This window comes from Exophiala mesophila (assembly GCF_000836275.1).
Source record: "Exophiala mesophila strain CBS 40295 unplaced genomic scaffold supercont1.2, whole genome shotgun sequence".
NCBI lineage: Eukaryota > Fungi > Ascomycota > Eurotiomycetes > Chaetothyriales > Herpotrichiellaceae > Exophiala > Exophiala mesophila.
The window spans coordinates 2,536,252-2,559,355 of NW_015622505.1; the positions used below are offsets into that span (position 1 = coordinate 2,536,252).

A 23,104-nucleotide genomic window follows, 5' to 3' on the forward strand; every position below is an offset into this window, starting at 1 on the left:
CGTCGAGACATGGCGTTTGCTAAGCTGCAAGAGTCTTCGACGTTGTGAATACACCCTTACCACATGATTCCAGCGAGTTGAAACACAACAGCAGGGTTGTGTCAAAGATAGAGATGTAGAGGTTTAATGGAGTGTTAATGTTGAGGTCGAGGAGTTGAGAAAGTGATCTGAGCTATGAAGCCTCATAGTCTCGACCAATGCTGTAGGTCAGCTTTTGCTTACTACATTACCAAGTGCTTCCTTGGGTGACTTTCGCGGAGAATGAATGTTACAACAGATCTTATATCGAATGAGCTGTCGCGAGTTGCAGCCAATTGACAATGTTCCAGAGTCATCAGAGCCCCTGTCAGTTTGCGAGAGAGTTTGTCACCCCTCAATATGGGGAGTTTGAATAATGGATACTGAGGTGTCGCGGGGCAGATCGTTAGTGCGCCTAGGATCTACGAGCACGACTGACACTCCAATTCATAGCTCCCTCGGCTAACCAATATCGATACTTTTTCTGATTTGACACCTGGAAAGGTCGGCTACAAACGACCCTCCCTCATGTTTGCAAGAAAGATGCCGATCTCATCTCCAACAAGCATTTCCCTCCCACGCCTGTGTTACTGCAGGAACAGACCCGTGAGTAACGAGATCTTGAATCACGGCCGAGGGCCGAGGACTCTAATAACCCGACCTGGCATCTATGCTCCCTAGCAAGAGGCTATAGAACATCATGCCTATAGGGTGATCATGATACACACATTGGTCTGGAGTCAATTTTAACCTCATTTCAACCATTACAACATCACACCAACGACAAGATCAGATGCTTCCAAGATTAACAAATTTATTCGACTAAAGATCTCCAAGTGACAATACTCCAGTTGCTGCTTCTACCCAGTCCTAACTGTGATCCGACTCCACTAGCCACTCTATCTCTGAGGCCCTGATTTAAGCCAAGGCAGGGTACTCCAAGTCGCAATGCCTACCAGGAATGACTTCGTAGAGACATTCCACAATGATTCATATCCGTCCCTCGAGAAGCCAATAAAGGCACGGGCTTGCGAGGGCAAAGTGGTCTTTATTCCGGGTGCCGGCACGGGGATTGGCAAGGCCACTGCACAAGCATTTGCCCGAGCTGGTGCGAAACACGTCTTCATCGCTGGGCGAACCGAAAAGACGCTGGCTGCGACTAAGGCCGATATCGAACAAGAATCCCCCAAGACAAAGGTGGACTATTTTGTGCTCGACATCTGTGATACAGCCAAAGTGACGGAGACTTTCAAGGCATGTGTCGCCAAAGCAGGGTCTCCTATGGACATCCTCATCAACAATGCAGCCTACATCTCGTTCCAAGAGGCTCTAGGCGATGCCGACAAGATCTGGCAACATTTTGAGGTTAATGTTAAAGGCTTCATGAATGTGGTTCGTGACTTTCTGGCCAACTCCGTGGAGAAAAGCCCGACCATTGTGAACGTGTCGTCTGGAGCTGCTGTCATCGAGTACAAGGACGGCCTCTGCCCCTACAGTGCCTCCAAGCTGGCAACGCTCAAAATGATGGATTATCTACACAATGAAGAAAAAGACGGTAGAGGTACAAGGATATTCAGCATCCAACCTGGAAATGTTGCCACAGCAATGGCGGCAGAAGGGAAGACAATCTGCGCTGATTCTGGTGAGTTTGAGACAGAAAATTCTTTGTGAGCGTTATCTGACTTGTATGTTCATTAGCCGAGCTACCGGCCGGGTTCTGTGTATGGCTCACAACGCCTGATGCTGATTTTCTGAGGGGTCGCTTCTTGTATGCCAACTGGGACATTGACCAGTTGATTGCAAAGAAGAAGGAGATTGTCGATGGAGGACAATTGCGACTCGGCGTTTATGGCTGGGACTCATGCGCCTTCTAATCAGTCATACCTCCGCAAAGAATCACATTCAACACAACTCTTATTAATTCTCCTTGGACTATCATGGCCAAAGTTACTGATCTTTGACCCTCGCATCTCAACGTCGATGAGCCGTGGCATGCATGTGAGAGACAATGTGTTAAGACAATTGGATAAGATCCGTCACTCAATACTGTCGTTGGCGCTGCAAAATCCAATCTGTGGATATGGTGAAAATATGGCATGTTCCATTCTTCGTAGACAAAAGGATAAGAGTTCATTATCGTAAACGTAGGACTCGTCAAGAAGCTCTTGGGATTGGAGCATTTCCAATTATGTGATGGGATGAAACTTGATTTCCACCCGATGTCCTTTAGGCCCTGCAAGATAATTGTCGATAGGTGTCATGTCGCCACAGTCATGAATAGAAGTCGTAAAGTTGGTGTACACGCTTGCGAATAAAAACTTGATAGCTACAACTCAAGTTAGTCAACACACTCGAGGACAAGACGCAAACGGGGCCAAACGTTTAGACTTACAGTAGATAGCGACATTCATTCCAAGACAACCTCGACCGCCGCTACCAAAGCCCCAGAACCATCGTTTCATCATCGTCAATTCATCTTTACCGGCTTCGAGCCATCTCTCGGGCATCCATTGATCCGGGTCTGGGAATACCTCAGGTGTTCGATGCAAGACACACGCATACGACTGGACAACAGTGCCGGTGGGTATGTCATTATAGCCACCCAATGAGCAAGGCTTCGGGGCCATCCGTGGTTGTCCACCCGGCACTGAAGGCCACAGGCGCATTGTCTCCATTATAATGGCTTGCAAAATTGGTAACGTGTCTAGATCCCTTGCATCGGCCAAGTCGTCGAGCTCAATATCCTTGCCATGTATGTACACCAATGGTTTTGGCAACGCTAGTAGTTCTTCTCGAAGCTTGTGCTGCCACTCTGGATGTCGACTCAGCTCATAGAACGTATAGGTCGAAGTATTGCCACTGGTTTCAAATGCCCCTGAATTTAAAGAAAACATCTCACTGGCAAGCTCTATACGCCGAGGGTAACGACCAGGTTCAGACTTTACGTTGCTCATGCCCGCGTAAGCCCGCTCAAACACAGTCGGTTGGTCATCGAGGGATATATTTTGCTTGGTGGCTAGGAGTTGTTGGGCCTCATCACATTTCTGAAGATTCCACTCTTCAACCTTCTGGAAATCAGTGTCGACCTTCTTCGGAATAAGGTAGATGCCAATCCTTCGTAGGTTGTTCGCGAGTCTTGGGAATTGGTACTGCCAGAAGGTGTAGTGAGATATGCTGAAGAAGCCATCCAGATAAAGTCGCCTTTCCTCCAGGTCTTGAACAAGGTTGCTACCGATCGAACGACCGAACTGCCAGTGGGTAAATGTGTCCAAGAAATAAGAATAATCAAGCTCAATCATTTCCAAAGCAGTTCCGGCCCTAGCTGCCTCGAATATGAGTGGGAGGGTTCGTCGGAACAGGACTTCTCGTGTGGCTGCACGGAGGGTTTGCGATGACATGATGAAGGTTTTTGTGAAGGTAGGTGACAGTAGCTTCTTTTGGGCCAGGTGGACGTCGTTGTCTTCAATTGTGAACAAGTTACCGATTCTAGACAATGGTGAGCACCAGCAATGGGCGGACAGCATATGATGTGTTCGATTTCAATACATACCCATAGACGGCGAATCCATTAAAATAAAATGAGGGTGGTTTAGGAAATCCTCCTTGATATATGGTCTTGATACCATCTTCGAAGCCGTTGACGCTGATCAGGTTCGGCGCGAGTCGGATGGCAGCACCTTTCGACATGTGTAGCCTATAGACTTGTCGATTTTCTTGTTGTGTCCATTTCATCCACAAGAGCCATGCGGGGGAGAAGCCAGAAGACCAGTGCGCATTAGGAATCTTCGCTAATGGTGAGAGAAAGGCTGGATAGATGAGATACTCGTATAGTACGGCGAGTATAAGGGCCAGTGTGACACCGACACCGACCTGGAAGCCCATGGTAGAGTGCTGGTGTCGCTCATACAGAGCTGAACAGGAGAGGAAGAGAACGGAGATCAACGTGAGAGAGCGCAAGTTTGATATCGCTTAGTATTGGTCTTCATGATGTGAGTGAAGATGAGCTCGAGCTCGCCTGATATATCAGGCCAAGGTACTACACCAACTAGCCCCGAAGATGCTGATTGAACAACACAATGATGTTGGGCCGTAGTAAATGGAAAAATTCATATAGGCTGCTCACTGGGTTGCAACAACGGACTCGATGGCCATAAGAAGCCAAACACTGCGCACTACTAGGGTGACAACGCATCGGGTGAGAGTCTTATCTGGCGGGCGTGGAATGGGCCTACGCGAGATGAGTAATTGAAACTAACAATCGTACTCTGTGTGGATGGGTTCCTCGTGGCACCAGGCTGGGCACGTGTGGCACGTGTAAATGTTGTCTGATTTAGGAAAAGTTCCCAGCTTAGGAACTGGAGATAATGAGTGTACGAAGTCGTACGTTATATGCGAATAGAGGGACCTACTAGCCGGAAAAACGTGACCCCCGAAACTAACCTGACTAGGGTAATATCTCAACCCCCCTTCTCAAGGAGACCGACTTTTATAGAACACAGGGGTCAATTCGACCATGTAATACCGACATACTCAGGAATTGCATCAAGTCGTCCAAGACTAGACTATGCTGAGTTTAGGTGTTGTCTCAACTATGTGCTAAATTCGTGCTGTGGAGGTGTGGAGATGTACTTTCGGATCTATAACTTCGGACCAGGCTTTCGAAGACCGTCCTTTCTACTCTCCTCCCTCAACACGCGCTTCAGAATCTTACCACTGGGAAGCTTTGGAATATCCTCCACGAATTGGACAGCTCCCAGCTGTTTGTACCCTGCTAACCGAGCCCGCATATGCTGGTAGACTTGTTCTTCGGTGAGCGACGAATTCGGCCGCTTCACAATGTATGCCTTCGGAACTTCTGTGCCGTCCTGGAGAGTGATCCCAATCACAGCAGCGTCGACAATGTCTTGATGCTCAGTTAAGGCCCCCTCCAATTCTGCCGGTGCGACCTGAAATCCACGGACTTTAATGAGTTCTTTGACTCTCTCCACACAATACATCATGCCGGTCTTTTTGTCGACCTGCATGACATCCCCAGTCTTATAGTATCCTTCGGAATCCCAGCTTTCGGCAGTAGCCTTTTCATTATCGAAGTACCCCAGAACAATTGTGGGACCCTTGACACAATACTCCCCTTTCCCCTGCTCGGTGACATCGATTCCGTCCAGGTCGACCAGTTTTGCTGTGTTGCCGGGTAGAGGGACACCGACATTTCCCCAAGCATCGAGCTCGCCCCTGGAACATTTACGTGCCACATCCCATGGGACTATGTTGTACATGGTGGTTGTTTCAGTCATACCCCATACCTGCGTGAAGGTGGCACCGTCACCCAACAGCTCGTTGAATCTTCGCTGTAAATCGCCCGAACAAGGCGCCGCCCCTACTGTCCCGTTCCGAACAGATTTGAGACTGCAATCTTTGCGGTAGTTATTTGATTTTGGATCCGCTAGCCCACTCATGACGATTGCGTTGACCATGGGTGGAACAGAGAAGATTTCTGTCAACTGATATTTGGCATGGTAATTGAGATACGGGATTAAGTCGAAGCGACGCATAACTGCCAACTGTTAGTTTCTGTCTTGGTATCCACACATTCACTCACCGTATGCTTCTCTTCCTTCTTTGATGACAGACATGAATACTTGCGGAGCGATGCCAACATGGAAGAAGGGCATACAGAGGGCAACTCGGTATGGGTAGTCTCGTGGATTTGCTTCGAAGAACATCTGATGCTGAGCCGTGAGGTTGCGATGAGATGTCATGGCACACTTTGGCAGGCCGGTGGTGCCGGAGGTGTAGTACAATTGGGCAACTTCATTACACGACCTCTGCTCATCGTCGAAGCGGACCCACTCCTGAGATCCATACTCCAAAAGAGACCGCCATGATTTTAAATTTGGAGGCACCTTTTGGCTGGGGAGGGTGTCGAGGACGAAGAGACCCTTCCCGACATCAATCTTGTTGTCTCTGAGCGCATCAATCATGTTGGGTAGGATTTCCGGTTCAGCAAAGACGAACTTGGCTTTGGCAAGCTTTATGGCATGGTTTAGCTCCGCTCTGGTATAACTGGGATTGGTTCCGGTTGACCTTCCACCTGCACCGATTATGGCGAGGACTAGAAGAGGATAAAGCATCGAATTGAAGCTGTGGATGCAGACAACATCTCCTGGTCGAATCCCCGAAGCCCTGAGACCGGCGATCAATTGAGTAACAGTCTTTCTTGCCGTTGCATAGGTGTAGTGCCTCGAATTGTCTTCTGGGTCGATGAAAATCGGTTTGTCCTTAGGATATTGAGGGTCATCGAATGTGAAAGAAAGCACATCTTTACTGGACAACGGCAGTGTCCCTGTACTTGCGAAAGGCATCCTGGCCGACTTCACGTCACCCTCATATGTTGTGACTCGGTAAGGGTGGGGACACGAAGCAACTATAAGCGGATGTAATGGCTATTGACAATCGATGCCTTAAATATGTGTTTTGATGACCAGATATGCCCTGAGGGATGAAAGGGTATTCCTTCCAGGCGGAGTAAGCACACAGAACAATCCATCAGTTCCACCATCTGCATCTAAATTCTGTTACTTATTATATTCTCGAAGAGGGCTGGGCGTTCTTTACCCGAGGTATACTCTTCCTTGTTGATCGTTTTGTCAAGCGCTGTGACGAAGTGTCACGTGGGTATCCAGACTACGGAGATTCAGAATAAGCTTCTATGGCAACTTTAATACGGTGGATCATAGAGCTCCAACCAACCTTTTACATGTCATGCTTGTCAAGACCCTGGTACGAAAGTTGGGAACATCTAGACGAACTGGATGGATCGGAGGCTTAGATTAGCGGTCTGTACAGACTCCAACCATAACAAGAAGATCAGGTCCAAAGGCAAAACAATCGGTAGCTTCCGAAGTGGTGGCTTTCCAAGTCTCATCAGTTTCGCTCCTGGCCAATGAACATCCTGGTCGGCACAAACATCACGCCACTCTAACACCTTTGCAATGATAACAAGGAGTACTTTCGTATATAATAGACGATAACATCAAACGAGTCTTAAGTTCTGCCCTTCACCTTCCTCAGATTGGCTCTTACACAAATTGCTAAAATGTTCTCACCTCGCTGCTTCGCCCCACGGATGCGGGCAACAGTGGTGCCCAGCTTCAATCGACGTTTGTACAGTTCAACACCAATGCTCAGTTATCCAACAGCCCTACACCGAGCAGAGAGAGCAGCCGATCTGAAGGCCCATCCTGAAAGCGGAGTATCGCAGGAGAAACTTCCTGATATTAAGCACAACCATCATTGGACCGAGGAGAATGCTACGGCAAGCGAGGCAGATGTAAGATAGACCGCTTGCGAGAATGTCTTCGTCATTCCGTTTTCCAGTGATGTGTCTTCTGGACTAACAGATACTTGTGGAAAGATCAGGGCAGATCATGAAGCAGATCCGATAGAAAAACCCAAGTCAGACACCAAGACACCCGACAAATGACATCTTTCGCCATATCTACGCCAGAAAAGCACACTTGTTTGATGTTATGCGCTGTCAAAGCAGGCCAATGATATCGGGGCCTCATTAACCCAGGGTTCGAAATTTGGTAGGATTGTCGAGGGATAACTGCACTCTGAAGCCTGTGGTTAATCCTGGGCGAACCTGAATGGACCCTAAAATCATCATGGAGAAGAGTATCTTCAGACTGTCTGAAACTTAAGTAGACATACTCTTTTGGTGACTATGGTGTTCTTGGGGTGATACGTATAGTTTGAATGTCACGAATGTTTAAAGGGAGCACATTCCTGGAGATCGGAGAGAGTATCAGCCATTTGACTTGCAAAAATTGTTAAAACGACATATGGTAGCCGACATTCATCCGATTTTCAATGATACTATTGACAGAAGTTTCCCATTCGTGCCAGGAGCCTGGCCGTGATGCGTTTCAAACATGAAGCGAGACTATAAATAGAGGAAAGCCAGTACAAAGCCATATCACGTGACTGATACGTGCTCAAACTCTTGGCGTTTGTCGCTGCGGGGGAGGAGCTTCTCCAGATACAGACTAGCGTACTCTGCCCCTCCAAACGCTTCAACGTAAGATTGCGAATGTCTTTTGCGTGCGCGGCCAAACGTCAACTCATCATCCTTTTACCAACAAGTTCCCAAACCTTCTGTACAGACCCCTTCGAGACCGAACCATCCTTCTTCGAACACCTATCCTTCTTTTCGTCCCGTCGCCACGTTGGCTACAGTTCCCTTTCTCCGACTTGCCCGGAGTACCCAAGTCCGCTCACTTGCAACCATGGCTACGCAATTGAACAAAAAACTCAATCAGGCCGGCAACGGTACAGACTTCCCGAAGGCGGGAGACACCATCACCATGGCCTACACAGGCTGGCTCCATGAGCCCTCCAAGGCAGACGCCGACTTCAAGGGCAATCAATTCGACAGCTCCGTTGGTCGAGGTGACTTCCAAACTAGGATTGGAGTTGGCCAGGTCATCCAAGGCTGGGACCAATTGGTGCCACAGATGTCATTGGGCGAGAAGGCCACCTTGACAATTCCTGGAAATCTCGCATATGGCGATCGCGGATATCCTGGCCTCATTCCCAAGAATGCCACCTTGATCTTCGATGTTCATCTCAAGGCCATCAACAACAAGAAGGCATAAGCTTAGTAGCTTGCCAACGAGTACCCACCCCTCTACATGGGCATATTGAGCAAGGCCTCAATAAACAACAAGCATAGAATTAACTGGAGATATTGTCCCCACACCAAAATACCAAAAGGAGAAAATAATCAAGCTACGTATGTGCGTACTACAGACATTCAGGCTGTACCTAAGTCTCGAGAGACCAATAAATATCGACCATACAACTCAAATTCCATTCACAAGTTCCAGCTTTATGTACGGAGTACTCGTACACTAGAAATGTGATACTTTCCCAGTACATTTCTGCCTGTCCTGTTTACCAAGAAATGTCCACATGAAAGCATCTGAAGAAGAAGCAATATGCTCATCCAAAACCCCATACCGTAGGCCAATCGCGTGGGCGCAATAATGCCCACCTGAATGCCTCGCTTGAAAGGCATACATTGACTAAACACAACTTGCTACAGTTACCTACACCGAAGCCATCGGGCACCACAAGGGTGACATCCAATAGTGTCAACACTGGGCCGGTGCGAGGTCACGGAGCCCGAAGGGACGCCCCAGAGGCACTGCAATGGAACGTTGAATCAATGAACCATCTGAGAGCCGATCTGTGCCCGTTACTCAAATTGAGACTGCCAATAATTGGACCCTGCGATACATCAAGCCACGGCTCGATCAAGGGGGAAGACGAAAGTTTCATTGACGGCCAAACCTTTTCTCAGAGCACTGATGGTACCCCCGGAGAAGTGGGTTCTTTTGCGGCTACCTATTCGCTAACCAACATTGTTACTTTTGAAGATACTGATCCGTGTGACCTTTCTCCACGACTCAATATATTGGTGGCATCGCAAGACTTTCATAATGTAAAGGTGACCCATACTCTGTCGTACCTATGACGGTGCGTTGTCGTGATCTGAATCCCCGAAGCCTGACTTCTTTGTCTCTCTTACCATTAACGGCATTTTTCCTGAGTGCTTGAAAAGCCAACAAGTCAACAAAGCATTCAGAATGAGAGTATCCAGTTGGTCGTTGGCATATCTCCCTCTCTTGTGGACGGTGCAATTCTGCTCGGGAATACCTTTACCGCATAATACAACTTCCACAAGTGTCGACTACGATGTTGTCATAATCGGAGGTGGACCAGCAGGGCTGAGCGCATTGAGTGGGCTTGCTCGAGTGCGTCGGAAAGCACTTCTCATTGACTCTGGCGAGTACCGTAACGCACTGACCAGACATGCTCACGACATCATCGGCTTAGACGGTAAGGCACCATCGGTTCCTGACAACAGTCATGAAAGCAGACAAGCTAATTGTATCATTATCTTAAGGTGTAACACCAGCATGGCTTCGATATGCGGCCCGCGAAGGAATTGCAAAATACCCAACGGCAACGATGATTAATGGAACAATCCAGGACATTCAAAGTGTCAATAATATTTCATATTTCTTCACTTCAGATGATCAAGGAAGATCTTGGACAAGCTCCATGATTGTGCTTGCGACAGGGATCAAGGACATTCTCCCATTGACGCCTGGTATTGCTGAAAATTGGTCTCGTGGCATCTACTGGTGTCCTTGGTGCGATGGGTATGAACATCGCGACCAGCCTTTTGGAATCCTGGCCAATCTCTCGGACGTTTTTGACACGGTCAAAGAAATCAAGACTTTGAATTCCGACACGATTGCTTTCGTCAATGGCACGTTGAATAACGAGACCATCAGCACTCTGGACGCGAAAAGCCCTGGTTGGATGACTGTTCTGAATACCTGGGGTGTCAAGTTGGAGAATCGTACCATCTCTGCCATTAAGAGATTACAGGATGGCGGCATCGTCAACGACCCGAGTACACAGTCTGAGTTTGACCGCTTCTCCGTCGAATTTACCGAAGGGCCAGCAATTGAGCGTAATGCATTCATCAGCGGATTTGCCAAAAGACAGCGATCTTACCTTGGGCAATCCTTGGGTGTGAATGTCACAAACGAGAAGATCCAGGTCGATTTAACCAAAGGCATGGTCACAAACATTGTGGGGGTGTATGGCGTCGGTGATGCCAATTCTGATGGTAGCACAAATGTTCCTCATGCTATGTGGAGTGGAAAAAGGGCTGCAGTCAGTATTCATTGTATGTTTCCCCGCCATTATCCCCGCTTCCATGCGTCGAATTAGAGGACTAATAAGTAATAGTGGCATTGAGCAACATGGAGGCTGCTGCCGTCCTCGAGCATGGCTCGGCACACCATAAACGGCGGTCGGAACTTACAGAGGAGATGGTGCTTGATCTGATGGGTCGAGACGTAGAGGAACTTTGGGAGAGTAAACAGTTCGTGAAATGATATCATCACTAGGCATGAGGTCTACCATGTCCAATATCATGAAATGGACATGCAGGCGCTCGCCTCTTGATATTCTCATATATTCTCGATTAAGTTTGTTTTTTGGACGTATCTTCACCCTTTGCCAGCTTGACAGACTAACCTTTCAAAAGACCTCATGTGTGCTGAAGCTGTCAGAGCCGTCAGAGTACCAAGAGTTGAGGAGCAGGGAAATAGACATCCTCGCTTAAGACTTCGCAAAAACGATTGATTGGCCCACGAGCTCGGACTTGGGCGCATCCTGTACAGGCCAAACTGGATACTACGAGTAGGTGTTCTCGCTTTCTTCCTTCAAATACCTGGAGCTACGCGATGTGATCAGTCATTCATTTCCTGACCATCCGGACTTATTGGTCCATAGAGACTGGAAAGGTACCACACACACGCACCGCCTGAAAAGCTGTTGATTATCAACAGTGGCTCAAAGTCCAGCTCTAAATCCGGTAAACGAGTTCCGGGTAGCATCATTTCCTTACTATCTATTGGTCGTTCTTTTACATAAAATAAACTTGTCTTGTGGGGGGCGTACAACCCGATCGTCAAGTAATTAATGAACCGAGGTCGATGCGCCGTACCCATAAATGGTTCGAACATAGATATACTGTACCAAGGTTTTTTCCACAAGTGCTTGTCCATAACGTCTAATTTTGGACCGCACCAATCTACATGGATAAAGAACACCTTTCTGTAGATGCCAATGTGTCTATCACCAAAGACACCAAGGACATCCCTGAGTTGCAATGTTCGGGCGACGTCGAGATCGAATCTGGTGTGAGAGGATACAATGTAGACCCAGATGAGCCACCTGATGGGGGTACTGAGGCGTGGGTCGTTGCCTTTGGCGCTTTCTTTGCCTATATGTGCAGCTTTGGCTGGTTACAATGTAAGTATCGTTGTTTCCAATCGTCTGACTCCAGTACTACACCCCTGTACGTGTCTTCATCATGCTGATTCGTACATGTTTCTTAGGTATTGGGATCTTTCAAGACTATTATCAGAACGTTTTACTCGTAGACTACTCGCCTAGCGTCGTCGCGTGGATACCATCAGTCCAGTCATTCGTTCTATACTTGCTGGTAGGTCGAAAGTCGAATCGCATTGGGCATCAAGGACCAGTGATACTGACTGAGGTCAAGGGCATTGTCTCGGGGAAACTGTACGACAACTATGGAGCAAGGTGGCCGTTACTGGCAGGGTCTTTTCTGACCGTCCTCGGCATGATGATGACTTCGATTTCCACCGAGTATTACCAGATATTCCTCGCTCAGAGTGTGTGCTGGGCTTTGGGGCTATGCCTCGTATTCTTTACCAGTAAGTGTATCTCTCTACGATGTCAGCGACCTTGCTGCTGACAGATACAGCCACTGGTGTTCTAGGGACTTGGTTTAAGATTCGGTTTCCTCTCATGATCGGCGTCACTGTTTGCGGTTCCAGCGTAGGAGGCGTTGTATTTCCAATCATGATGGATCGAATTGTCCAGAGTCTAGGGTTTCCCTGGGCAATCAGAATTGCGGCATTCCTCAATCTGGTCCTGTTGATCATCGTCAACTTCACTGTCAAAGCCCGAATTCAGCCAACACCCCAGCCAGTCAGCCTCCGGGAATTCGTCAGACCATTCAGCAGTTTGTCCTTTTCGCTTTCGGTGGCTGGAGCATGCCTCGTGTATTTGGCCATTTTCCTGCCCTATAACTACGTGATCGTTCAAGCAAGGGAGGCCGGATTATCCCCTGATATTGTCTCTTACCTTGTGCCGATCATGAATGCGACAAGGTAAGCTGGTGCTTTTTCTACCCGTGTAGTCTCCTGGTTCTAACGTTGGTATAGTGTTCCTGGACGTATTATACCTGGGTACATCGCCATATATTGGGGAGGCTTCAATGTTTTCTTGATTCTCTCCGGAGTTTCTGCCATTCTCTGTCTGGCGATGTGGCTCCCAGCACAGTCTGCTGCCGCTATTATTGCCTTTGCAGCATTATATGGCGCGTTTGCTGGTGGTGTGTTCACAATGGTCGCGTCCCTGGTCATCCATAACTGCCCAGTACGAGAGCTGGGTGTTAGATTCGGAGTTTTCTTTACATTGGTCGCAATTCCAATCCTCGCCGGTAATCCGATTGGAGGAGCTATAGTCTCTCTCGAGAATGGAGGCTATACTGGGCTCAAGCTCTTCACAGGCGTTGTTTTCCTGGCAGGCGTGTGTGTTGTAATAGCGGCCAGGACTGCCATTGTTGGGTTCAAGCTCATGGTCAAAATATAAAACTGGGACGGCAGTGCGAGACCTCAATTGGAAGCATCGCTCACTGGAACAGCGTCACCGTAAAATTTAAAGAACTCTATTTAATCATTCCCTCCTTGCGGCAGCGAACCAGTCCAGTGTGTCGATGGGGTTGGTGTGCCAGGCTCCCCCGAACGAGAACGACTCTGGTTGCTTGCTAATGCATGCACACTTGAGGAGGGATGGCCCCCTCGGCCCTAGCTTAGGAGCTCTACGGAGGTAAGTGAAGGCTATAAAGTCTGATTGCTCATGTTTTGCTAGGCCTACTTAAGCTCTTCCCCGTGGTTTCCGGGGACCCCTTTCATCTTTCAACCCCGTGGGGCGCATGATCCGCTTCTAGCCGCTCCAACCCCGAACCCAGGCCTTATTTCGCCAGACTACTCCTCAATTCCTTCCTGACTAGACTCCTACCCTAATTGATCAGGCGCCAACATCTCCTTGACCACAGAAGAAAGTCTCCCCAAGCCATTACTCCATTATAAAAAGCCGCCACCATGTCAACCTTGAGAGAAACAAGCAAAAAGGTACATGCTTGCAGCCAGTGCCGATTGCGCAAGGTGAAGTGTAATGAGACCTCGAGTAGTCCACGACGTGGCCGAAGCTTACCATTTCTATGACAGGTGATGGGAAAACTCCTTGTTCGAAATGCGTGGTAGATCGTCCCGCCCCGTTCACTCCGAACGACCCCCCAGGTGGCAAACTAATGCAGTCAACCATAGAATCACAAGACAAATTGTGTCTATCCAGAGTCTAAACGGGGCAGAGTGAAGCATAAAGTATCAAATGCATGTTTGGAAGATCGTGTTGCAAGAATGGAGACTATGATACAGTCCCATGCCATGTCTCAATCAAATCTCGGCACTCTCCAGGAAGGCAATCCTGCCGACCACGACACCGTTGTCTTAATGCCACCAACTCGGCCTTCTGTTGATGAAAGAAGTGCTGAACCAGCGACATGGCTCGAAACACAGCAAGTGAACACGGTTAAAGCGCGGAGGCTCACACCATCTCAATCTCCTGCTGGTTCTGCTGATCCAGAAGCAAGCAGTGTACCATACTATTTCCATTCATCGGGGGTCCAGGACGCCTCGTTGACACCATGTGGACCAAGTTTGCCGGGTGCTACAAGCTCCCAAAATGATAATGCGGACACAGAGGCGAGCGTTCTTGCTCCTCAAATGGTAAGGGCATCTCATTCAACCATTCTCAGAGATGCTGACTTTCTTTGGCGAAGATAAACTGGGAGCACCATGGTTAAGCTGAACTCAAGTCGCCCTTTTAATCTGAGGACTAACAGACTCATAGGCCCTGGTTCATGGCTATCTGTATGCTCAAAGCCTGGTCTGGCATGGGTGGCCCAGCGAACAGGCGTAGAAGATTTCTCAGACAGTGCCACCGAGCTCATATCGACTTGGACAGACCGTCTGAAGCTGAACCGTAGTCAGCTTTTGCACGGGTCGAACCACGATCCTGACCCAGATCCGGAGACGGCGTGGAAATACTGCAATGGTATGTTCAATGCGTGGCTGCTACTGAATATCAAGTACCTTCATGTCCATTTGTACTGTCTAACAGCTGATAACCTTGCCATTAGCGTATTTCGAGGATTCAATTGATTCAATGTTTGGGATTGTTTATCGTCCGGAGTTCGAAAGCTCCTTGCGTGCTCAATTGCGTGGAGAGTCGATTCTGGCCACAGACTCGGCCTGGTACGCCCTCAGAAAGACAGTATATGCAACGGGCTGTCGTGTGTATAAGGCCAAGCATACGTCAACAAGTTTTTCTGAGATCCAGGCTGAGGCTTGGAGCTACTTCCAGTCTGCAATGGCGGTGTTTGCAGAACTGATCTTCACTCCTTGCAGTGGTCTCCTTGCAGTGAGGGCACTTGCCGCGATGGTATATCCACCTGCATCATCGTCTTCCCCGAATGTGGCTAACAGCAGGCAAGACATTTTTCGCTGAAGGCTTGGGGAACCCTGCTTTGGAATACATGCTCTGTGCAAACGCGGCGCGGATAGCACAGGGAAAAGGACTACATCGACGGCCTGCCAGCACGTGGAACCTCACCAAACAGGACGCGCTACACTTCAGCTGGCTATTTTGGGCAATCTACTACTGCGATAAGCACATTGCTCATCGTTCAGGACGTCCATCAGTAAGTTATCCGACCCGTGCGCTATGATATTTGACTGCAAGTACTCATATCGTTTACAAGTCGATCGATGATGACAACATCAGTTGCGAAATTCCGACCGAAGTATGTCCTGGCAGTACCCTCGACATCCAGGCCTGTACCTGGCTTTTCCAGCATGCCCAGCTATCTTCCCTTGTATCTAAGAATTTGATGTCTGTGAAAGCTTTCCAACAGTCTGCAGCAGACCTCCTCCAAACAGTCACAGATCTAGACCTACAGCTAAGGCGTTGGCGAGATTCGCTTCCAGGGCACATCCGGCCTCCTGATCGTCTCATGGCATTCCAAGTACCACTAAACTCACAATCACACTCGATCGTCGTTACTCATTTGGCTTACTATGGCACGATGATGGCTATCCACACTATGAGCGCATACCCTTGGATTAGTAGCACTATTCTGGAGAACGACAAAAGTGCTGTCACCCAAGACCAGGCAGTTTCCAGCTCCAACGCGGTTGCAGATGCCGCCAGGAATATCATCATTCTGTCACGAAACCTCGGTGTCAACGCTGCATCTATACAATGGTAAGCGTCAAACATTTCTAGATTGTCTCACTAATGCTAATCTTCCCATAATTAGGTGTACATTCTACTATCCTATGATCGGCTTCATCAATCTTTTCATCCACGTCCTAAGATTTCCAGGATCACCAGGTGCTCGTTCTGACATCGCATTGCTAGAAGTCATCGCTGGACACTTTGCTCAAATGGAGTTTCTCACCAATTCGGAGCTTAGTTTCCCGTTTGCTCGAAATGTAGCGGCGCTGGCCAGGCAGACTGTGGATAAGGTCTCCAAAGTAGTGTCACAAGATCCGACAATACAGAAGGACGACCAAGTCTTTGACTCTCAGCACGGCGAACTGTCGTTTCAGGTGTGTGAAATCCCTCGAATTTTCGTCCTGCCGGGGCTAAATGATTGCAAGGAACCATTCTACTATTCGAACGAGGATTTCGATCTGGACGACTGGGGTGTTTTCTCCTCTACCATATTGGGAGACAGTGTGCTGGATCCGATCATCAGCTTCACTCCCACATGACAATCGCTACATCTGGGGATTGCAATCTGGACAGTCAGAGGCCACTAAAGCTTTGCATTCCATATTAGCCCTCTGCCTGGCTTCGGAAGGCCCAGACTTGGCTCACCTCTGCTACCGAACGTCTGCAGCTGCTCGAGGCGTAGAAGTCATTGGTCCTGGGCTGGTTCAAATGCATGGTCCGTTGGAAATTGCGGAGGACGGGTGAAACTGAGCCGCAAGCCAACCATGTCTCCGAGACAGGGGCTCCACTCACGGATGAGGTCCCTACCAACTTATCACAGAGAACCGTTGAAGTGACTTTTCGTCCTGCCGAAGGATACAGATTCTCGGTTCCGAGGAAGACGATGTGTCCATCTGATAGAAATCCGGGGCCCCGGAGTCTTGGCAAGGAGTTCGGCAATCATTCTGGCCGAGCACAATCTTTTGGAGTGGACCTAAGGTAAATATGATGTCCATCTAGACGCAGTTTGCATGATTGGTAAAGAGATGGAACTCGATAAACCGCTGTAAACCAATCTGCTAAACCCAAGCTGGTAGTGGTGATGCTGACTCTTTGACTCATTTGCAAGTGAAAGTGTTCACAATAGCCATGTCTGAGACCATTGATTTCCAAGTTATCATCATCGGGGGAGGAGGCTGTGGTCTCTCCATGTCCTCATTTCTTTCAAATTTTGGTGTTGATCATGCCTTGTTTGATAGGAAGACCAATGCTTCTGCGCTGCCCAAGGCACATTATCTCAATCAAAGGACTATGGAAACCTTCAGGACACATAACTTGCAGAGAGAAATACAGGAAAAGAGCTGCCCCATGAAATTCATGAGTCAGGTAGCCTGGGCAACTTCTCTGGGAGGCAACGAGAGACTGGACCGAAAGATTATTCATAAGTTTGCATGCTTTGGCAATGACAATACATCGGAGAAAGCGCGTGCATACCAGATGGATAGCCCAGAACGGTCTGCCAATGTTCCCCTCTGCAGAATGGAACCGATACTTCGACGGATGGCAGAAGAGAAAAACATTGGTGGAATACGATTTGGACACGAAGTCGTCGATTTCGAAGACCGAGGCAACCATGTCGAGGTCACAGTCAAGGATCAACATGATACTGTGAAGACATATCGCTGCCGCTACCTTGTGGGTGCTGATGGGGGACGATTAGTAGGTCATAAACTTGGTATCACCATGGAGGGGCGTACCGGCATCACCGACATGGTCTCTGTGCATTTCGGGGCAGATCTGTCCGAATACTGGGACGACAGATTCTTTGCCTGCCACTTCATAAACGGAAATTGTGGTACCGTCTTGGAGAGTGGAGCCATAGTTCCTATGGGACCGACCTGGGGGAAAGGCTCTGAGGATTGGGTCTTCCATTTCGGTTTTGCGTTGGACGACGAAGCACGCTTCCAAGAGGAGAAGCTAATTCCACGTATTCGGGACCTACTGAAAATCCCAGACTTACAAATCGACATTCATCGGATTAGCCACTGGATTATTGAGCGTGTTTTGGCGGATCGGTATCGCATGGGGAACGTGTTCCTTGCTGGAGATGCTGCCCACAAACGGCCTCCGACTACAGGGCTGGGGCTGAATACAGCCATTGAAGATGCTCTAAACCTGTCATGGAAGTTGGCCATGGTCATCAAACATGAAGTCAGCGAGAAGATTCTGGACACATATGAAACGGAGAGACGTCCAGTCGGCAAGAGAAATTGTGATTGGGGCCTTTTCACATTCGAGAATTCCGCCGTCATAAACGCTGCCATCGGCCTCGTTGCTGGGCAGACTGAGAACAACAAAGCCAGATTTGAGGCTTTGTACGAGGACTCGCTGACAGGAAGGGCTATCCAAGCGCAAGTCCGCAAGATGATCGAATCACAATGCATTGAATTTGGAGCACATGGAATTGAGCTTGGGTTTACGTACGACGAGGGTCTGAGGATAGCTGATGGCACTGAGGAGCCTGAAATCGACCCTCTTGGTCAGACATACAGTCCAACTACTCGGCCAGGCCATCGGCTGCCTCATGCATGGCTGCAGCTCCATCTAGACGACTCGATAGTCTCTACCCACGATCTCGTAGGGTTCAAAGGCTCATTCTTGTTGCTAACTGATGATTCTGGGAAGAGTTGGATCGAGGCCTCGAAACGATTGATTGCGCGCCACAAAGTCCCTATTGCAGTCGCGCAAGTCGGATCACAATACAAGGATATGGAAGATCAATGGGAACAATGCGGACAACTAAAGGAAGGTGGTGCAATTTTGGTTCGGCCAGATAATTTCGTCGCCTGGCGCTCCAAAGGCCCATCCAACACAGGTGGCAGGGAGCTTGAGGATGCTTTCAACTCATTGCTTGGGTTCGCACAGCCTTTGGTGAATGGCATAATGCATTGACCATGAGATCCTTTGTAAATCACAAGTTTAAGTTGGCTTGCGGGCAAGACACTACACTACATCACTCCATATACTTTGCTCTGAGAATGATGGTGGATATGAACACAGAAACCTCTCACGCCTAGTCGATTTTCGAGATTCCTGCTCAGAAAGATAGTTTTAAAACCACCTCTGGCAATCAGTTGCTTAGGCAAAGATCTTGCCCGGAGATTGAAATTCACACTGCAACGGTGCAGTCCTATAGATTGACCAAGTAGTTGCCGCCAATAGCCGAATACCATCGAAACCCTCAGTAGACCATTTCGTCTTCATACACCGCGATCTAAGAAAATAGGAGTGCATCAACAAAGGAAAACCTTAAGACCGAGACTGTATGATACTGCTGTCTAACCATGGATTTCACCCGGACAATGTCTCCTCGGTTGAGAGATCCTGATATGAGGTTGGACGAGTACTTCGGCCTTCGCTCTCTTGGCGCCCGACCGCCGTTCAGGTGGCATCCAGGGTGGATGTGCATTGAAGGCCCTGCGGTCTAGATGGACATGACGCAGTTTCAAGTCTAGGATGATCTTGAAGAGGATAATTTCAGCAGATACCCCGTACCTGGGCAACTTAATGGTAAGATCTCAAGGTTCACTTTATTAACCCAAGGATACTGGTAGCAATGGCAGCATTCGACAAGATTTCCACAACCCACCATGAGACAGATGCAGAAGCACAGCCCATCCATCATGAAGCATCGACCTACGCCGAAAAGGAGATCTATCAAGATGATGGTGCTATTTTGGTAGCACTCGATGCCAATAGCAAAGACAAAGAAATTGGGAATCTAAAAACGGCTCCGAGTGGGCACGTATGTATCCCTTTTACCACCAGAAACTTCAGAGTGTATATGCTCACTGAGACATAGATTGTCTTGATTCCACAGCCATCCGATGATTCAACAGATCCTTTGAATTGGTCGTGGCGTCGCAAACATGCCCTCTTGCTGACGATCAGCGTTGCGGCATTCATTGCCGATTTCCAGGCTGGGGCAGCAGCACCATGTATCATTGCCCAAGGGGCAGAGTGGGGGATGACACCAGATCATGTTAATCATGCCAACAATCTCAATGTTCTACTCGTGTAAGTGAATGAGTTGAATGTTCAAGTCTTCCCAAAGGTAACGTCGTGTCAGTGGAATTGGAGGAGTCATCGGAGTTCCAATTGCCTATTTCTGGGGCCGCGCTCCACTCATCTTTTGGATTGCAGTCGCCGGGACCTTGTTCAGCATGGCTTGCGCCATTGCCCCGAGTTTCCAGGTTTACTATGGCGTTAAGGCACTACAAGGACTCACATTGACCGTAGGACAGACCATCGGTCTGGCTTTCATCCACGATATCTTCTTCTTCCATGAGCAAGCAAGAAAGATTGGAATCTGGAGTGCGGTCTTCCTCGCCAGCCCCTATTTCGGCCCACTATTCGCCAATTTTATCTTGGACGGGACGGGCTCCTGGAGAGCAGTGTACTGGCTCATATTTGCTCTTGGATGCTTTAACTTGGTCCTCATGGCTCTATTTCTGGATGAAACCTGGTACAGACGTGATATACCCATCACAGACCAACCTCCGAGAGGTTCTCGCCTGTTGAGGATCATTGGCATCTGGCAGATTCGTCACCACCATGGCTACTTTTACACCGCTGCTCGATCTTTTCAACGCCTTGTGGTGATCGTTTTGAAGCCAATTGTACTCCCAATCTTTGTTTACTAGTATGTACATCCCCCGCGCCTATGGGTATCATCCTGACAACACTCTTAGCTTGATGAGTTTCATGTGGGTAGTTGGCATCAATCAAACATCTGCCATCCTGTTTGCAACCCCACCAGCACAAGGAGGTTATGGTTTTGGCCCAAATGTAGTTGGATACATTTTCTTTGCACCCGTCGTCGCTGTTCTGATTGGGGAACTTTTTGGCCACTTTGTCAACGACTGGATTGCGGCTAGCTATATCCGCAAGCATGAAGGCATTTTCCAACCTGAAGTACGGCTAAAGCCGATCTATTTGGCCGGAGCTCTCATGGTGCCAGGACTAGTCTTGATAGGTCAAACCTTGCATAATCACCTTCACTGGGTTGGGATTGTGATGGGTTGGGGAATGTATGTCTTTGGGTGCATGGTCGCTTCCGTCGCAATTACAGCCTATGCTGTCGATGCATATCCTACGGCTGCCGGTGAACTATCAGCGCTCATCAACCTCTCACGCTTACTAGGCGGCTTCTCTGTCGGGTATGCTTCGTTCTCCAAGTTCCTTCTCTTGTGGTTGCTGACTGGTACACACAGGTACTTCCAACTTGAATGGGGACTAGAGGCTGGATTTGATGTCTCCTTTGGGATCCAAGCAGCGATAGTGGCAGCCTCGCTTTTCATAATTGGGGCTCTCCATATCTATGGTTCCAGGTTGAGGCGCTGGGGAGGAAATTTGGTCATCTAAAAATTGGGTTCTCTGCTCCTTACGTCTGCGTTCCCACATATGTAAGCTACTGAGTCCACTAGCTTGTCAGCCATAACAGCTGGTCGTCAATCATTGCCTGCATTCCTTCCCTATCGTCAGTACCTGGTAGGTCGTGGGGAACGCTGTACCCTCGTTGAGACATCACCCATTCTAGGTATTTATAGCTGGGTCTAGCACTTGGTGAGAGCTCTATCGCTCTACTGGTGTTGACTATAGGCTTTGTGGCGGCTATTGAATCTCGGTCGTAGACTGCTTCCAGCGACAGCAGTCTCCATTGAGCGGTGCCTGAGTTCGATACAAGCGATAGGCGACTGAGAAATATGACCCATGAAGTCATGTCGTACTCAATATCATCTAACATGAATCTGATCTGAACACTCCCGGTCGATACTGAGACTGCTTTGCTCCCTTTGATATGAACTTCGATGGGTTGAACCGTATGAGATGCCAGTGTCCCACTTTTAGCCATGGCCTTTGAGCCCTGAACGAATCCATCCACATCGCCAGAGAACCTTTCACAGGTTAGTTGGGATCTCTGGCACCTTATCTGCGTAGCTGGCGTCCTACCATGAGATTCTGATATTGGTAATGGATGCATCTGGATGATAGCAACTTCGGAGCGCGTCCCATCTTCCTGCATCTCGGTAGTATCGCTCACGGATCAAAAGGCTCTTGATTTCAGATTCTGCAATCCTCGTGTCTGCAAACATTGTTGCGAGAACGAGAGTTATGGCAATGGATATCTGAATATTGGAGGACAGGTCTAGTCGACTGAGCTGGGGACCACCTAGATCTTGGGTCGCAGAAGGTTGATAAAGGACACCTGACAACTATCTCTTTCCTAAGATGGAGATTTCATCTTACCAACATTGTAGCAACCGTCTGTTGCCATCTTTAAAGCTCTTTAATTTTTGCAAGGTCAACAGATACTCGCGGAGAGCCCAGCCGCAAGAGTCCGAAGTCCGAGCATGAACGGAGTTTATTGACCTTCAAATTCCCGTAATGGCATGAGAGGGGAAGCCTAGACAAACAAATCATATGCAGCGCAACTTTGCTGGGATAAATGAGCCCTGTCCTTGATACTGCTTGGAACATGTCCATCATGACCTGCTTCTGCGCATTCATTTGTGGGTTTACCACGAGACAAGTTGGATCTAGGAAGGCTGTCTTGCCACCTTCCAGGCTTGGTGCCTGTGATCATTCAAGATGTGCTGTCTAGCTGATGGCTGTGACGGATCAAGCTACACTTGGAACCGCATAAGCTCAAGTAAATCCGGCGCTTTCATGGTAAGAAAACGACAGATTGACCTCCAAAGTTCTGCATTTGTCCTTGTTCCAGGTGAACATTGCTACGGCTTTTTCCGATCATCTCTTCCAAGGTTTAACGGATGAATATTCAAAAGCCGAGTGTTTTGGTACAGAATATTTTGGGACCGGGAAAAAGATGCACCAGATGCTCAAGGTCCATGATAAAGTCATTGCATGTTTGTGAGCAAGTTGCACTGTGATCTACTGATCCACTCCCGCATAAGTCCAGACTTGGCTCTCGCTTTCTTATAGCAGCTACCCTAGTGGGTGTACGCCGAAAGCGTGGTATTCCTGCCTTCCTCCGTACAGGGACTTCCCTCACGTTTCATAAAGCTTCGGCGCCGATCTTGGGACAACTACACCAAGCATAAGGCGC

The 23,104-nt window shown here is 48.6% G+C and overlaps 6 protein-coding genes across 6 annotated transcripts; 4 read left to right on the forward strand and 2 right to left on the reverse strand.

The window, feature by feature from the left end:
• Nucleotides 1-1,981: 1,981 nt before the first annotated feature.
• Nucleotides 1,982-3,900, reverse strand: PV10_02727 (uncharacterized protein; the record flags this gene model as incomplete). Its single annotated transcript, XM_016367076.1, has 3 exons — nt 1,982-2,344; nt 2,411-3,504; nt 3,569-3,900. The coding sequence occupies 3 exons, from the start codon at nt 3,898-3,900 to the stop codon at nt 2,205-2,207; spliced, it is 1,566 nt and encodes a 521-aa protein (XP_016226594.1). The 3' UTR covers nt 1,982-2,204.
• A 755-nt stretch (nt 3,901-4,655) lies between these two features.
• PV10_02728 (uncharacterized protein) lies at nt 4,656-6,810 on the reverse strand (the record flags this gene model as incomplete). Its single annotated transcript, XM_016367077.1, has 4 exons — nt 6,769-6,810; nt 6,634-6,702; nt 5,618-6,583; nt 4,656-5,572 (listed from the first exon to the last, which is right to left on the reverse strand). Exons 3-4 carry the CDS (start codon nt 6,378-6,380, stop codon nt 4,656-4,658), a joined length of 1,680 nt encoding a protein of 559 aa, XP_016226595.1. The 5' UTR covers nt 6,381-6,583; nt 6,634-6,702; nt 6,769-6,810.
• Nucleotides 6,811-7,022: 212 nt separating this feature from the next.
• PV10_02729 (uncharacterized protein) lies at nt 7,023-8,026 on the forward strand. The gene is made up of 2 exons (XM_016367078.1): nt 7,023-7,348; nt 7,433-8,026. Exons 1-2 carry the CDS (start codon nt 7,115-7,117, stop codon nt 7,499-7,501), a joined length of 303 nt encoding a protein of 100 aa, XP_016226596.1. The 5' UTR covers nt 7,023-7,114; the 3' UTR covers nt 7,502-8,026.
• A 280-nt stretch (nt 8,027-8,306) lies between these two features.
• PV10_02730 (uncharacterized protein) lies at nt 8,307-8,675 on the forward strand (the record flags this gene model as incomplete). Its single annotated transcript, XM_016367079.1, has 1 exon — nt 8,307-8,675. The coding sequence occupies one exon, from the start codon at nt 8,307-8,309 to the stop codon at nt 8,673-8,675; it is 369 nt and encodes a 122-aa protein (XP_016226597.1).
• Nucleotides 8,676-9,668: 993 nt separating this feature from the next.
• PV10_02731 (uncharacterized protein) lies at nt 9,669-10,994 on the forward strand (the record flags this gene model as incomplete). Its single annotated transcript, XM_016367080.1, has 3 exons — nt 9,669-9,921; nt 9,989-10,783; nt 10,846-10,994. 3 exons carry the CDS (start codon nt 9,669-9,671, stop codon nt 10,992-10,994), a joined length of 1,197 nt encoding a protein of 398 aa, XP_016226598.1.
• A 6,130-nt stretch (nt 10,995-17,124) lies between these two features.
• PV10_02732 (uncharacterized protein) lies at nt 17,125-19,011 on the forward strand (the record flags this gene model as incomplete). The annotated part of the gene is made up of 2 exons (XM_016367081.1): nt 17,125-18,890; nt 18,954-19,011. 2 exons carry the CDS (start codon nt 17,125-17,127, stop codon nt 19,009-19,011), a joined length of 1,824 nt encoding a protein of 607 aa, XP_016226599.1.
• Nucleotides 19,012-23,104: the final 4,093 nt, after the last annotated feature.

Coding starts and splice junctions, on each gene's coding strand:
- PV10_02729 (XM_016367078.1), top strand. CDS start 7,115: ATGTTCTCACCTCGCTGCTTCGCCCCACGGATGCGGGCAACAGTGGTG. Junction 7,349..7,432: donor CTACGGCAAGCGAGGCAGAT/GTAAGATAGACC, acceptor ACTTGTGGAAAG/ATCAGGGCAGATCATGAAGC.